Genomic DNA, 14,028 nt, shown 5'->3' on the forward strand with positions numbered 1-14,028 from the left:
TCTCCTGCCTCAGCCTCCTGAGTAGCTGGGATTAAAGGAGCCTGCCACCACGCCCAGCTAATTTGTTGTATTTTTTTAGTAGAGATGGGGTTTCACCATGTTGGCCTGGCTGATCTCGAATTCCTGACCTCAGTTAATCTGCCCACTTCGGACTCCCAAAGTGCTGGGATTCTAGGCGTGAGTCACTGCATCCAGCCAGGAAGTGACATTTAAGCCACATCTGCAGATGCTAGGTGTTAGCAAGTCAAGAAAAAGGGAAAAGCAACCCAGGCAAAGGGAACAGCATGTGCAAAGTCTGGAGATGGGAAAGCACTTGGACTATTGTGGCCGTGGGAGGCCAGGGTGGACGGAGCTCACGGTAACGGGATCAGCGTGAAGCAGGGAAGGTTTGGAGGGAAAGGAGCACACAGGACCTGGAACTATGTGAAAGATTTTCTGTTTTATTCCAACGGCAATGGCAAGAAGGCATTAAGAGTTTAAAGCAAGCAAGGGATGAGATGAAATTTATGTTTCCTAAAGTTTATTCAGCTATGGAAAATGGGCTTGGGAGGGTGAGAGTGACCCTGGGGAGACTGGGTGTTGGAGCTCACTCCCGCCCTTCCTAGAGCCCAGCTCCAGCCTTTGGGCCTGTGTCTTCAGCAGATAGCCTGGGTTGGCTGTCACCAGAAGCAGGAGCTATGGGAATTTTCCCAGCGTGCATGCGGAGGAGCCCAGGGCTGTAATAGACTTACTAGTAAGAGAGAGTCTGGGATGAAGCTCAGCTGAGTTAAAATGAAACAGATGACTTTGCAGCAGGACTTGTCAGAGCCTTTGATTGGGAACTGTAGCTGGTGAACCCTGGGGAAGGGCCTAGAATGTAGCATGTTCTATACTTATTTTGAAACGGTGTTTTCCATTGAACATTTTCTACCAAGCCCAGTCTGAGAAACTGCTCCGTTTTCTCTTTGCCTTTCTAGGGCATATATGCTAATGAACATGCTTAATTCTCCGTCTCACAACCTCTGCTCAGGGAAGTGGAACACCATTCTCTTTGGTTACAGATGGGGAAACAGACGGGTTCAGTGTTTTCTGCCTGGGACCTTGGGGAGATTAACTGTTAGTCTTGGTAGGCAGCGAATCACAAGATCATCCTGGAAGACTGTGGGGTGTCAGCTTCTTCCACTTCTGTCCATGTCTTGCAGACAACACTGCCCTGTCCTATCTACTTAGGGACATCACCATTAGTGTCTACCTCTCCTGACTCTCCTGATTGCTTGCCTTTCCTCATGATCTCTATTTTTTTTTTTTTTTTTTTTTTTTGAGATGGAGACTTGCTCTGTCGCCCAGGCTAGAGTGCAATGGTGTGATCTCAGCTCACTGCAACGTCTGCCTTCCAGGTTCAAGCGATTCTCTTGCCTCAGCCTCCCGAGTAGCTGGGATTATAGGCGTGCACCAACACACCCATCTCATTTTTGTATATTTATTAGACACAGGGTTTCACCATGTTGGCCAGGCTGGTCTCAAACTCCTGACCTCAGGTGACCTGTCCGCCTCAGCCTCCCAAAGTGCTGGGATTACAGGCGTGGGCCACTGTGCCCAGCCTTCTCATGATCTCTCATTGGCTTTGGGAGAAGTAAGAAGTTGACTCCCTCAACTAAGTGCTTCAGTGCCCTATTTTTTTTTTTTTTTTGAGCTGTAGTCGCTCTGTGTCGCCCAGGCTGGAGTACAATGGTATGATCTCAGCTCTCAGTGTCCTTTCTATGAGAAGACAATGAGCCCAGCATTTTTGGCCCCCAGGTCTTTTTATGATGCTTCCAGCACAACCCCCTGAAGCCCCTCTGTCTTTCTGGTTCCATCATGAAGTGTCCGCTGCTGGGGTCAGTATGTTGGGTGCCATCCAAGTGGATGTGGTCATTTTCATCCCTGCCCTGGCGTTGTATCCCCAGTGATGTGAAGGAAAAAGACGAGCAAAGAGAAGCAGCTCCACAAAACCTGTTTCAGTAGGTTATGTTTTTATTCTACGTTATTGGTAGGACAGGGAACAGGGCCAAGACCTCCACATTCCCCTGGGAAGAACAGTCAGGAGAATTAGATACATCTAAAGTGGGCACAGGACGGAGGCCAGATCTTCCCGGGAGGTGGCTGGAAAGACTTAGGCTTAAGCCACGGGAGCCAGGCCGACCTGGTTGTTTGCCCTGTCGAAGACAGTAAAGTACTGGCGGATGAAGACATCACCCAGGATCCAAAGCTCTCCAGATTCGGTGGGGACGTTCATGCCCTGGAAGCCACTGATGCAGCTCCCCTCGCTCTGGAGAAAAGGAGAATAAAAGTGGAGCTGCGACACCGATTCAGTAGTGATAGGCGCTGGGTGATAAGCATCCAGGGCGCCCTGGTCCAGCTGCAAGGCACGTGCAAGGAGGAGCTTCCTGGCTCAGTGTCCAGGGACTTGGCTGTTCTTGGCCTGGAGTCAGCCTGTAGAAGCTGTCCACTGAACGACTGGTTTCTATGCATTACTGGCCATTATCTGGTGTTTCTGGCAGGCACAGGAACCCTGACATCAGCATCGGTGCTAAGGGGCTTAGGGAGAATTCAGCTGCTAGGAAGGAGTTTGAAAACCCTGCTGCCACAGCCTTTTCTCATTATTATTCTGATCCGGTCAGGGGCAAAGCGGATGAACTCTTAGCCCTCTTGCCTCAGTAAGTCACTGTGCTTCGACCTTGTCTGCACATCACCTGGGGAGCTTTGAACCCCCGCAGCCCCATCCCATTGCTCAGGCCTTTCCCTCTCCTAATGTAATCAGAATCAGTGGGGGAGCCCAGGCATCAATGCTTCTTGTTGAGTAACATGAGTCCACTGGCAAAATTAATTTTCCACCTGACGTTATAATAACAGAAGGGAAAGAGGTTTCTTGTGGCTCGTATAGCTGAAGATTTGCTACTTGATAGAGATGGTAGAAGTGTCGGAAGCCCCAGCCTATGGAAATTAGGATTTCCATTTGCCCAACCCTTGGTAGCTCTGATGTGATCAGTCTCACTTGGTTAACCTAACTACACTCTGAAGGTGGGGAAAGCTGCCATCTCTATTTTTCGGATGAGTAAACAGGGTGAGATGAGTTGTAGCTTGCTCAGAATCAATGGGCTAGTGATTCAGACCCAGGACTTGGACCCAGGGGTCCAAATAGAATCCTCTTTTCACTCCATTAACCTTTGCTTCACTTGTTCCCTTAGGGGGCTGTATCCGAGTTCTTATTCCTGCATTTGTTTTTAATATATTCTTTTTCTCTGGAGGCTGTCTAGGGCAGATGTTCGTCTGCCTCTGCCTGTTGGCTTCAGCTCGTGGAAGTACACTTTCCCTCTGCAGAGGGGGACTGTGTGGCCACATTCTGTGTGAACCCCTCTAGTGGTTGGTCCAGAGCCTCCTCACCTTCAGGATGTAGGCACTGGGTGGCAGGGGGTACTGGACTCCATTGATGGTGAAGACGATGTCGGGCAGGCTGCTGATGGCTGAGCAGCTGACCACCATCTGGAAAGAGTGAGGGTGGAAAAGTTAGAAGGGTTTTCGTCCCTTCTGCCTGGCACACCCACTACTTGAGTGTAGAACAGAGCAGTCGGGGCTGGACTCACGTCGCCGTCTGAGTTCTCGCTGGCTCCGATGTCGCTCTGGATGTTGGCAATGGGGCTGGTTGGGCCGGTCAGCAGAGAGGTGCCAGTGTCAACAATGGCCTGGCAGCCCTCAGCACAGGCGATGGTCTTTCCGTTCATGGTGATGCTGAGGGTAAGAAGCAAGTTAAGGTCCCTGAGCCCTCAGGGGTACTTCTCTCCAAGGAGGAACCAGGAGGTGAACCCAGACATTTCTTCCCCGCCCATCCATTGGCCAATACGTGAAATTTCTGTTCCTCTCGTTCACGCCCTCATTCATCCCGCATTCATTTACCCTACAAATATTTCGCGAGTGCCTACTCTCTGCCAGGCATGGGAAACGCCAAGCTAAACAAGACAGCCTCACAGTTCTAGGCTGCAGGGAGCTCCCGGCCTAGCTGGCAAGATAAGTTATGTTGGCAGAAGGCAAGATGATCAGCCAGGCATGCGGCAGGGAACAAAAACAGGGTCCAGGGTGAGAGAAGGTGAAGGGGAGAAGCCAGGTGAGCAGACACCCAGGGATGCCAGGAAGGTGAACAGAGAAGGAGGACATCATCAGGGGACGGTACGCGGCGAGGGACAGAGACCAGAGGGCTGGGGCAGGTGTTGGAGGAACTGGTGAAATTCTAGCATGGCTGGACAGACATGAGGTGATCCATGTGTCCTGGTTTGCCTGGGCTGGTCCCAGTTTTAGTACCGAAAGTCTCTGTCCTGGGAAATTGTTCATTCTTGGGAAAACCCACACAACTGGGCACCCTAGCAGGCCAGCTGGGAGAAGAACAGCGCAGAAATGAAGCTGCAAGGGAGACCGGGGAGGCCCTGAAGGGGAGGGTGGAACGAAGTGACTTGAGACAATTTCTTAGCCATTTTGGCCCACTTCTAGACTGAAAGTGACATGTTTCCTCGAGTGGCAGGAGTGTGTGCTGGTTCACAGGCCCCTTAAATTGTGAGACGTGTGGACAGGTGGGTCCCCCAGCTCTCCCCAGGGATGCTGGTGGATGGTCCTGCCTCCGTGACTAGGAGGACAGTGGCTATCTCACCCTTGCAGAGTCTCGGCTTCCCAGACAGCTCTTCCCTCCTCCTCCTGCAGGGAGGTGTATTTCTAGGGGTCTCGGTGTTGGCCAACTTCCACCTTCCCCCTGGAGTGTGTTCCCCTTTGCCAGCTGTTCCTGGGGGGATTCTGGAAAGCTTGTTAGCTATGAATCCATAAGGAAATGGGATCTGGGGCCCAGGCCTGGATGCTGCCCATCCATGGCAGTCTCACCTGTCCACGGTGATCTGCCAGTAACCCTCGACAGTAACAGGCACCCAGTTCAGACTTCCAGTGTAGTAAGAAGAGTCAATGCCACCAAATATCACCACGCTGCCACTCTTGTCATCGCTATGGAAAGTGAGGGGAGAAGACACCAATTTTTTTGTTCGTCCATTTGTGTGACCATCTGCTGTTGCCTCGTGAGAGCTACCCTTGATTGGGCACTTTCCAGGGCTGCCCTGGGGGTGTGACCAATGTGGTTTGTTTTCCTCTTAGGCCAGGGCCCATGCAGTGGGCACTGTCATTGATATTTCCACTTACCATGAGGACACTGAGCCTGAGGGAGGTGAGGCCACCTGCCCAAGGTCACACGGCAGGGGAGTGGTGGAACTACGTTTGGAAGAACACAGGCCTTATAGGTTGAGTGTATGGTTTCCATCGTGGTACCCACTCTAGTTGCCATGGGGACCCCAGGGAAGTGAGTGCGTGACAGTGTCGGCTCTTAAGGACTTGATGGTGGAGGTCACTGGTTCTTAGGTGGAAGCAGTTTTGCCCCCAGGGGACTGTCTGGAGACATTTTGGATTGTCATGATTGGGTGGGGGTAGGGGATGCTTCCGGCATCTCATGGGTGGAGGCTGGGGATGCTGCCAAACATCCTACTATGCACGGGACAGTCCCCGGCGGCAAGGACTTATGCGGGTCTGAAATGTTAACAGTGCCCAGATTGAGAAACTCGGATCTGGCTGGGAAGATACAATGGCCCCACATGAAATATTTAAGTGCTCATAAAGGCAGATGATGTTTCAGAGCCACCTCGAACATCCCAGCACTTTGGGGGGCCGAGGCGGGTGGATCACGAGTTCAGGAGATCGAGACCATCCTGGCTAACACCATGAAACCCTGTCTCTACTAAAAATACAAAAAATTAGCTGGGCATGGTGGCGAACGCCTATAGTCCCAGCTAGTTGGGAGGTTGAGGCAGGAGAATGGCATGAACCCGGGAGGCGGAGCTTGCAGTGAGGTGAGATAGCGCCACTGTACTCCAGCCTGGGCGACAGAGTGAGACTCCATCACACACACACAAAAAAGAAATTAATCATCCGAGCACTGGCCATTTCTAAAACTTGACTCCACTCACAGTACCCACCCCACCTTTGCTGTGAACATCTCCCAGTGCAATGCAATATAGTGAGGAGCTAGACGCGTGGTTACCAACCGAGGAAACACATGAATGACGGCGAACCCTTTCAAGAGAGGACGATGTACGTGAGTGTTAGAGGAAAGCTGAATGTCTTAAGAAACTGGAGGATGCCCTCAGGTATTCTTGCATAACACTCTACTCAGCCCAAACTGACATTTGATTTATTCTTTGTTCATTTGTTTGTTTGTTCATTTATTCTTTGTTCATTCCTAGAATTAGCCCATGGTCACAAATGGAACGTAGATTTTATTAAATCATAAAAGAAACTTGCTTTCATGATTGAAAAATGTCATCATTCATGATATGTCTTGATCAAATCTTTTCATTTTTGTGCTATGGAATTTTGGTCTAAGTGTATTCACTTTATTTTATTTGTTTATTTATTTATTTATTTATTGAGATGGAGTCTCACTCTGTTGCCCAGGCTAGGATGCAGTGGTGCAATCTTTGTTCACTGCAACCTCCGCCTCCCAGGCTCAAGTGATTCTCCCTGCCTCAGCCTCCGGAGTAGCTGGCAGTACAGGCACCTGCCACCCTGCCTGGCTAATTTTTGTACTTTTTAGTAGAAACGGGGTTTCACCATGTTGGCCAGGCTGGTCTTGAACCTCCCGCCTCAGACTCCCAAAGTGCTGGGATTACAGGCATGAGCCGCCACGCCTGGCTAAGTGTATTCACTTTAAATGGTATCTTTGGGGGCCAAGGATGAGGGAACTGGCACTGAGGGGCAAATGGCTGATGACATTTGAGTTGTGCACATCAAGGGGACAAAGATGCTGGTAAAATAAGATGGAGTGCACATGGCCCGTCGGAGACAGACTTGGCACTATTACTCTCCAAAGACACACTTCTCCAGCCTCAGACATTGACTTTCAAATCCCTTGCTTCCCAAGACCCTCTCCATCGCAGCCAGCCTTGGACAGCTCCTGCTGGGCCGGAACACTGTGACGTCTGGAGGGGGAGGTGGGAGGAGGCCCCTCTCCACTCAACTTACGCGCTGAGGTAGACAGAGAAGAGGTCCTGAGAAACCAGGCCCTGGTTCCAGATGTTGTCAAAGACAGGTGTGGCCCCGGAGGAGGAAATGCTGGGGTAGGCCAGCCCCAGGATGCCGTCGAAGGGAGCGAAAAACAGGAAGGAGCCGGGTTCGCTCTCGCTCAGGCCGAAGATCTGGTTGGTGTCAGAGATGCCTCCAACCTGGGTGGGGAAACCGAGATGATGTTCACCATCAGGTCATGTTCACTGAGCTCTGGGTGCCAGCCTCAGGCCCAGAGCCACCCTGGTTCATCTCATGCAGGACTTGGCTTCCAGGGTATCAGCCCGGAAGGACGGGAGAGGGACTGTCTCCTGGAATGCTCATTCCTCTGCTGGAGGTAACCGTGGCAGTTGCTCTCCAGATGGCCACAGTCTATGACTCAGGGTGAGATTTTGCTGGAGAACAGATGGTCACTGGGTGTTTGTGTTTCTGATGAACAAATGCAAAGCAGACCCCAGACCCCAGGCGTTTGACCCCTGCCATGCCCCGCAAGTAACACGGAGGGCTTGTGGAAATTTTGTGAGTTTGGGATGTTGCATGTCGGGACAAGAAGGAAGAAGAGGAGGTGCCAGTAGAGAATTGAGACTTTACTGACTCTCCCCACACTCCACAACATTCCGCTTGGGTGGAGCTGAGGTTGGGTTATGGCTCTCGGCACCCCACCCTTTTACTGACTGCCACCCGAGCTAGCAATGTCTGTGACATCTCTGCTGCTTCTCCCCCACCCTGCACCCCCAATCAGGTTACATTTGTGATCACCAAGACCCGTCTTGCTGGAATAAGCTTATTTTGGGGGTGCCTGATGGGGAGATGCAGCGGCAGCCTGCAGGTGCCCACCTTGACAGTGTCGTATCCGAGGATGCCTGTCATGCTGCCGGTGCCGTAGGTGATGGAGACTGTCTCGCTGGTGGACTTGTAGGTGGAGGAATCCTGAGGGTTGAAGAGGTTGTGATCCACTGCAAGGACAAGCGGTGATTGTTATTCTCTGAGAGCTGGGTGAAGGTCATGGGCTGGGATGTCTTCCTGGGATGGGGTGTCCTGGCCCTGGGATGGGCTCTGGAGGTGAGCAGTGATCTTTCCCCCTAGACTCTTGGAGCCCAAGAGACCCCAGGTCCTGTCCTGTCTCATTGAACTACTGGGACCATTCACTGATGGCAGGTCCCCAGCCAACCCCAAGGGCCTCCCGGGGAACCCCTGGGCCAACATTGAGCGGGGCAGGCCCGTGGCTGCCCAGTGACGAGCACTTTCACCGTCTAGCCCCCGGCCAGTGCTCGCGTTATGATGTGGATGATGCCACAGACACCTCATCTTCATTAAAACTCAGGTGAAAACACTAGAAGAGGAAGGAACCTGCAACACACATTGTTCATGACTTCCAAAGACAAACTCTCTTTCATTAGCAAACCAATGATTTTTTTTTTTTTTTTAAGCAAGGTCAGCACTGACCTCCGGCATATTCTAGCCAGGCTTTGAAGCCATTTTCTCACACCCACTGGACTCTTTCCTGGTGGGCTATTCTACAGCCCTTTGGCCCTGTCTTGCTTTGGGCCCCCCATACTTCCTCTCCCAGGCTGTGGTTATTTAGGAGAGCTTCTCTCTGCCCTCGGACTGTGTAGTCTTTGACCGCGGGGATCATATCACTCATCCCTTTACCCCCTGAGCCCAGTGCTTGGCAGGTAGTAGGTGCTCAATAAATGCCTGTTGAGTGGCTCCAGCAGGCTTGAGGTGGGAGCTGTCTGAAGCCCGCGGGTGTTCAGGGTTCCCCAGGGTTGGCTGGTGCTGGGAAGCAAGAGAGTGGGGTAGGGCGGGCTGGGCACTTACTGCAGGCGAGACTGTAGCAGTAGACTGAGGGCACCCACAGGTTGGAGGAGCCGGTGTCAAAGACGACGGTGAAATCCTGGGCAGGAGTTCCGATGCCGATAGTGCCGAAGTACTCCACCTGCGGAGGCAAGGACAGGGCAGTTCATGGACCGGGGGTCTCTGTTTTGAGGCCTCCCTAGGGGCTGTCTCTGGGTCATCTCCTCAGTCCGCCTCTCCACCTTTTCCTTTGTTCCTCACGGTTCTTGACTTTCTCTTCCCAGACACTGCCTTCATCCTTCAAAGCCCAGCCGTGGCGTCCCTTCTTCCTTGAAGTCTTCCCTGATTGCTCCCCCAATTTACCCTCTGCTCTCTGTTAAGCACCACAAGCACCTAACAATCTGCTGTTCCCTCTTCAGCTGTTGTTTTGTCTGTCACAGTCTTCCCATCCTTACAGCGTATATTCTCAGAGGGTGGGGGTGGAAACTTCTAGCACCGGGCAAGTGACATCTTAAGTGCTTGTGCCTTAAATTGTTTATCAGAAGCTAAGCAAGCCCCTTAAAGATGGAAACGTGTGCAGTTTCCTTATTTCTATATCTAGATGTGTACAGCAGGTTGCAAGAAAGGGCTTTGCCAGTATTTTTATTCTTTTTTTTTTTTGAGGTAAGTCTCGCTCTGTCGTCCAGGCTGGAGTGCAGTGGCGCAGTCTCAGCTCACTGCAGCCTCTGCATCCTGGGTTCCAGTGATTCTCTTGCCTCAGCCTCCCAAGTAGCTGAGATTACAGGTGTGTGCCATCACGCCCGGCTAATTTTTGTATTTTTGGTAGAGACAGCGTTTCACCATGTTGCCAGTCTGGTCTCGAACTCCTGACCTCAAGTGAACCACCTGCCTCCACCAATCGACCAGTATTTTTCTTCTCAGTGGCAGCATTTTCCCCCCTTGCCGGCTCTGTTCCCGCCACACTGGTCTGCTTGCTGTTCTTTGGCGATGACCAGTCACTCCTGCCCTAGGGCCTTTGCACTGGCTATTCCTTGCGCTAGGAAAATGTTTATTCTAGATCTTTTCTTGGCTGATCCTTTTTTCCAAAATCAATCATTCAGATCTCTAGTCAAATGTCCCCTTTGTCAACAGGCCTTCCGTGACCACTTTATCTAAATTTGCCCCCCTCTATCTTCTTTTTCCCCATAGTCCAATTAATTAATTAGTCATGGCCCTCATTATTACCTGAAATTATCTTACATGCTTGTTTATTTGTCATCCCCTTTAGAGTATAAGTTTCAGTAACTTTGGTTATTCACCATCATTTTGGCAACTTGCATAGCCTCTGGCACATAGAGAGGTGCCAATGTTTGTTAAATATTTGTGAACCAAATAAATGCGCTAACTAAGCCTCTTACCAAGGGCCTGCCAGACCCCATGCTAAGCACTCCAGAAAACATGATTGTGTTAATTCCTGGCAACAACCTCTGATGCTAGATATTAGTGGTTCTGTTTTCCAGACCAAGAAACAGGCTCAGAGTATTTAAATGACTTGTCCAAGGTCCTGTGGCTTAGAGGCACTAGGACCCACATTTGCACCAGGTCTGCTGGATGGCAGAGGCCAGTCTCTGAACCACGGGCATCACTGCTTTGTGCCCTGTGCCAGTCACAGAGGGGACATACAATATCTGCGGGAGGGCAGGGTGTTTGCTATCAGGTCTCAAATAAGAAAGTCAGGGTGATCTTTCTGAAACTCAGATCTGATCTGTTTAAGATAAATCAGAGGCAGTTAGGATGGAGCCTCTTTGCGTCCACCCCTTGGCTCCTCGGACTGCAGTCTGGAGCACCCTTCTTCCCTCCCTCTCAGCTCTGCTTCAAATGCACTGTGCTCCTGCCTGCTACAGGGTTTGGCACAAGGGATCAGGCTCTGCGGAGTTCTGTCTTGTTCTCTTGGAAACTCCCGCTCTTCCTGCATGGCTCCAGGGAGGCTCCCTGCCCAAGTGGCAGACTCTTGCAGTGTGACACCTTCACTCTGTAGTCCTCCTGCTGCCTGTTCTTTTCACTGGTTTGTAAGACTCCTTGATTACTGTGTTTGCCTCCTAGGCTATGATTTTGCTCACCGCTGTTTCTCCCTGAGCCCAGCACAGGCCCTGACATATAAGGAGGCGCTCAGAAGAAATTAACATTGCATGAAGGAGTGAACGAATGAATGAATGAACAAAAGAACAACAGCTTTGACTGTGAGCTTTCCTGCCTGCCCTGGGCCCCTGACATCTAGGGGGCAGAACCTGGGTCACTGCCTGGAGCCTCAGGGCCCCGGCCCGTCCTCCAAGACCCCTGGGACACCCTCTTTCCTACTGGCCAAGTCCTCAGAGCTGGCCCCACCACTTGCCCACACACTCACATCCAGGTAGTTCTCCAGGGGCTGTTCGTGTAACAGGGTGGGAGCCTTCCCCTGGGGGAAGTACTTGCTGGCTGGGTTGAGGTTGTGCTTCTTCAGGAAGTCCTTCAGCAGGCCACGCTCGGACAGGGTGCGCCTCAAGGACTTCTTTCTGATGAGGGGTACCCTGTGGTTTGGAGAAGGAAGAGGAATTAGGCAAGGATTCTGCACAGCGGGTGCTGTGGCAGCCCCAGAAGGGAAGGGAAGCTGGTCTAAGAGAGGAAGAAGGAAGGAAGGGAGACGCCCACACTTCTGCCCAATAATGCAAAGAAGTTAAGCTGACTAGTGGTGGAGCTGGGAACCAAACCCAGGCTGGACTCTTAACCAGCTGATCTAAGAGACGAAGATGGAAGGAAGGGAGAAGCTCCCACTTCTGCACAATAATGCAAAGAAGTTAAGCTGACTAGGGCTGGAGCTGGGAACCAGATTCAGGCTGGGCCCGAGTTTTAACCATGTCTGCAGGGCTGCCTCCCAAAAGGGCAGAGAGAGAGGCAGAAAACGGGGATGGAGACAGCCAAAGAGAGAGAGAGAAAAAAAAGGGAAGAAGGAAGACACGGGAGGAAAGAAAGGTGATGTGAGAGGCAGCATCTTCACTCCCACGCCACCCGGACTCACTTGTACATGATGCACTCAGAGAGCGCCACCAGACCCAGCAGCAGCAGCCACTTCATGGTTGTTCCCGGATCCCAACTCGAGGGAGAAGGCAAGACGGGAGGAAGGTGCAGAGCAGCAGCATGAGCTGCCCCTTATATACAGCTTGGGTCCCACCTTATCGGCCTCGGAAGGTCACTGGTTCCCTTGATCCCAAACAGAAAAGCTCCTGATAAGATTGTCTCTGCCCTGAGCCACATTCTGAGACCTTTCCAGCTGAGGCACTTTCCATTGTAACCTTGTGCCATGGGGAGGGGGAAGGGTGCCATGGGGGTGGACCCGCAGAGAGAGAGAGAGGAGCAATGACCTGGAGGCTTTTTTCTTTTCTTTTCTTTTCTTTTTCTTTCTTTTTCTTTCTAAGCAATGACCTTGAGGCTTATTTGTTTTCTTTTCCTTTGTTTCCTTTCTTTTCTTTCCTTCCTTTCCTTCTCTTTCTTTCTTTTTCTTTCTCTCTTTCTCTCTCTCTCTCTTCTCTCTCTCTCTCTCTCTCTTTCTTTCTTCCTTTCCTTTCTTTCCTTTCTTTCCTGACGGAGTTTTGCTCTCTCGCGCTGCCACAGGCTTATTTCTGAAGCATCGACAAGGGCCTGTGTTAAAACTTTACAGGCTGAGCATTTCGACAAAGTTGGTTAAAAGTGCGTTTCACACACCACTGGACAGATGTGAAGGAGCCCCAGGTGGCCTGATTTGTCCCAGTAGGCATGCAGCTGGGGTTCTTAGAGAGCAGCCCCCGACTCAGTCATAGGTGGTACTGGTTGTGGTCACTGCTTATCCACAGCACATGGGGGGTCGGTCGTTTGGGACTCAGGACACAATTCCCCACATAAATGTCATTGTGTGGGGTTGTTGGGCGTCTGACTAGCCTATGGGACTTGCAGTTTGCTTTTGGTGTAACTGGGCTGAGTCTGGGTACACGGGGGAGGAGGGAGAGAGCACCGGGAGAATGCTGCCTTCCCTTCCTGGAGGAGGTAAACTTCAGACAGGCCAGGTATGTCTTTGGAATCTGTGTCCCTCCCTTTCTGCACCCCTTCTCTTTCTTTTGCTCCTTTCCCACCCTCTCCACCTTAGAGATCCCACCTGGGTCTGATTTCTCCAGGCGCTCCAGGCTTACAACTGAGTTGAAATCAGCTACAATGGAGTGAAGCAATCTGGGCAAACAATTCATAGTCGTGGGTGAGTGACTTAGAAAGAGGATGCTTGGCTGGGTGCTGTGGCTCACGCTTGTAATCCCAGTACTTTGGGAGGGTGAGGCAGGTGAATCACCTGAGGTTGGGAGTTTAAGACCAGCCTGGCCAGCACAGTGAAACCCCATCTCTACTAAAAGTAGAAAAGTTAGCTGGGCATGGTGGTGGGCGCCTGTAATCCCAGCTACTGGGGAGGCTAAGGCAGGAGAATCGCTTGAACCCAGGAGGCAGAGGTTGTGAGAGGTGAAGCCGTCTGGGTTTCTGAGTCGATTAGGGACTTGGAGAACTTTTGTGTCTAGCTAAAGGATTGTAAATGCACCAACCAGCAGTCTGTGTCTAGCTAAAGGCTTGTAAATGCACCAATCAGCACTCTGTGTCTAGCTGAAGCGTTTGTAAATGCACCAGTATGCACCAGCCTTTACACTCACCACGAAGGTCTGCAGCTTCACTCCTGAAGCCAACAAGACCACGAACCCACCAGAAGGAAGAAACTCTGGACACATCTGAACATCTGAAGGAACAAACTCCGGACACACCATCTTGAAGAACTGTAACACTCACTGCAAGGGTCCGCGGCTTCATTCTTGAAATCAGCGAGACCAAGAACCCACCGGAAGGAACCAATTCGGGACACAGTTGCAATGAGCCGAGATCTTGCCACTGCACTCCAGCCTGGGCGACAGAGCTAGACTCTGTCACAAACAAACAAACAAACAACAAAGAAAGAGGATGCTTACCAACCCAATGGATCCTCCACTTTGTGAGCTTTGATTCAGTGCACAAAGTAGAGTGAAAACTCTGATGCAGAAATTGCTGGGGAGGAAGACAGGGGAGGGGGGAGGTCATGATGTGGATAGGAAGCCCTGTCTCAGGGTCTCG

The 14,028-nt window shown here is 51.4% G+C and overlaps 1 protein-coding gene across 1 annotated transcript; it reads right to left on the reverse strand.

Moving 5' to 3' along the window:
• Window positions 1–2,137: 2,137 nt before the first annotated feature.
• Window positions 2,138–11,988, reverse strand: LOC100271705 (pepsinogen A). Its single transcript, NM_001145470.1, is given in 9 exon segments — window positions 2,138–2,287; window positions 3,403–3,501; window positions 3,603–3,747; window positions 4,882–4,998; window positions 7,063–7,262; window positions 7,939–8,057; window positions 8,923–9,040; window positions 11,282–11,444; window positions 11,933–11,988. Coding segments are annotated over 9 exon segments (1,167 nt in total).
• Between the last annotated feature and the right edge of the window lie 2,040 nt (window positions 11,989–14,028).

This window comes from Pongo abelii, chromosome 9 (genome assembly GCF_028885655.2).
Source record: "Pongo abelii isolate AG06213 chromosome 9, NHGRI_mPonAbe1-v2.0_pri, whole genome shotgun sequence".
Taxonomy (NCBI): Eukaryota; Metazoa; Chordata; class Mammalia; order Primates; family Hominidae; genus Pongo; species Pongo abelii.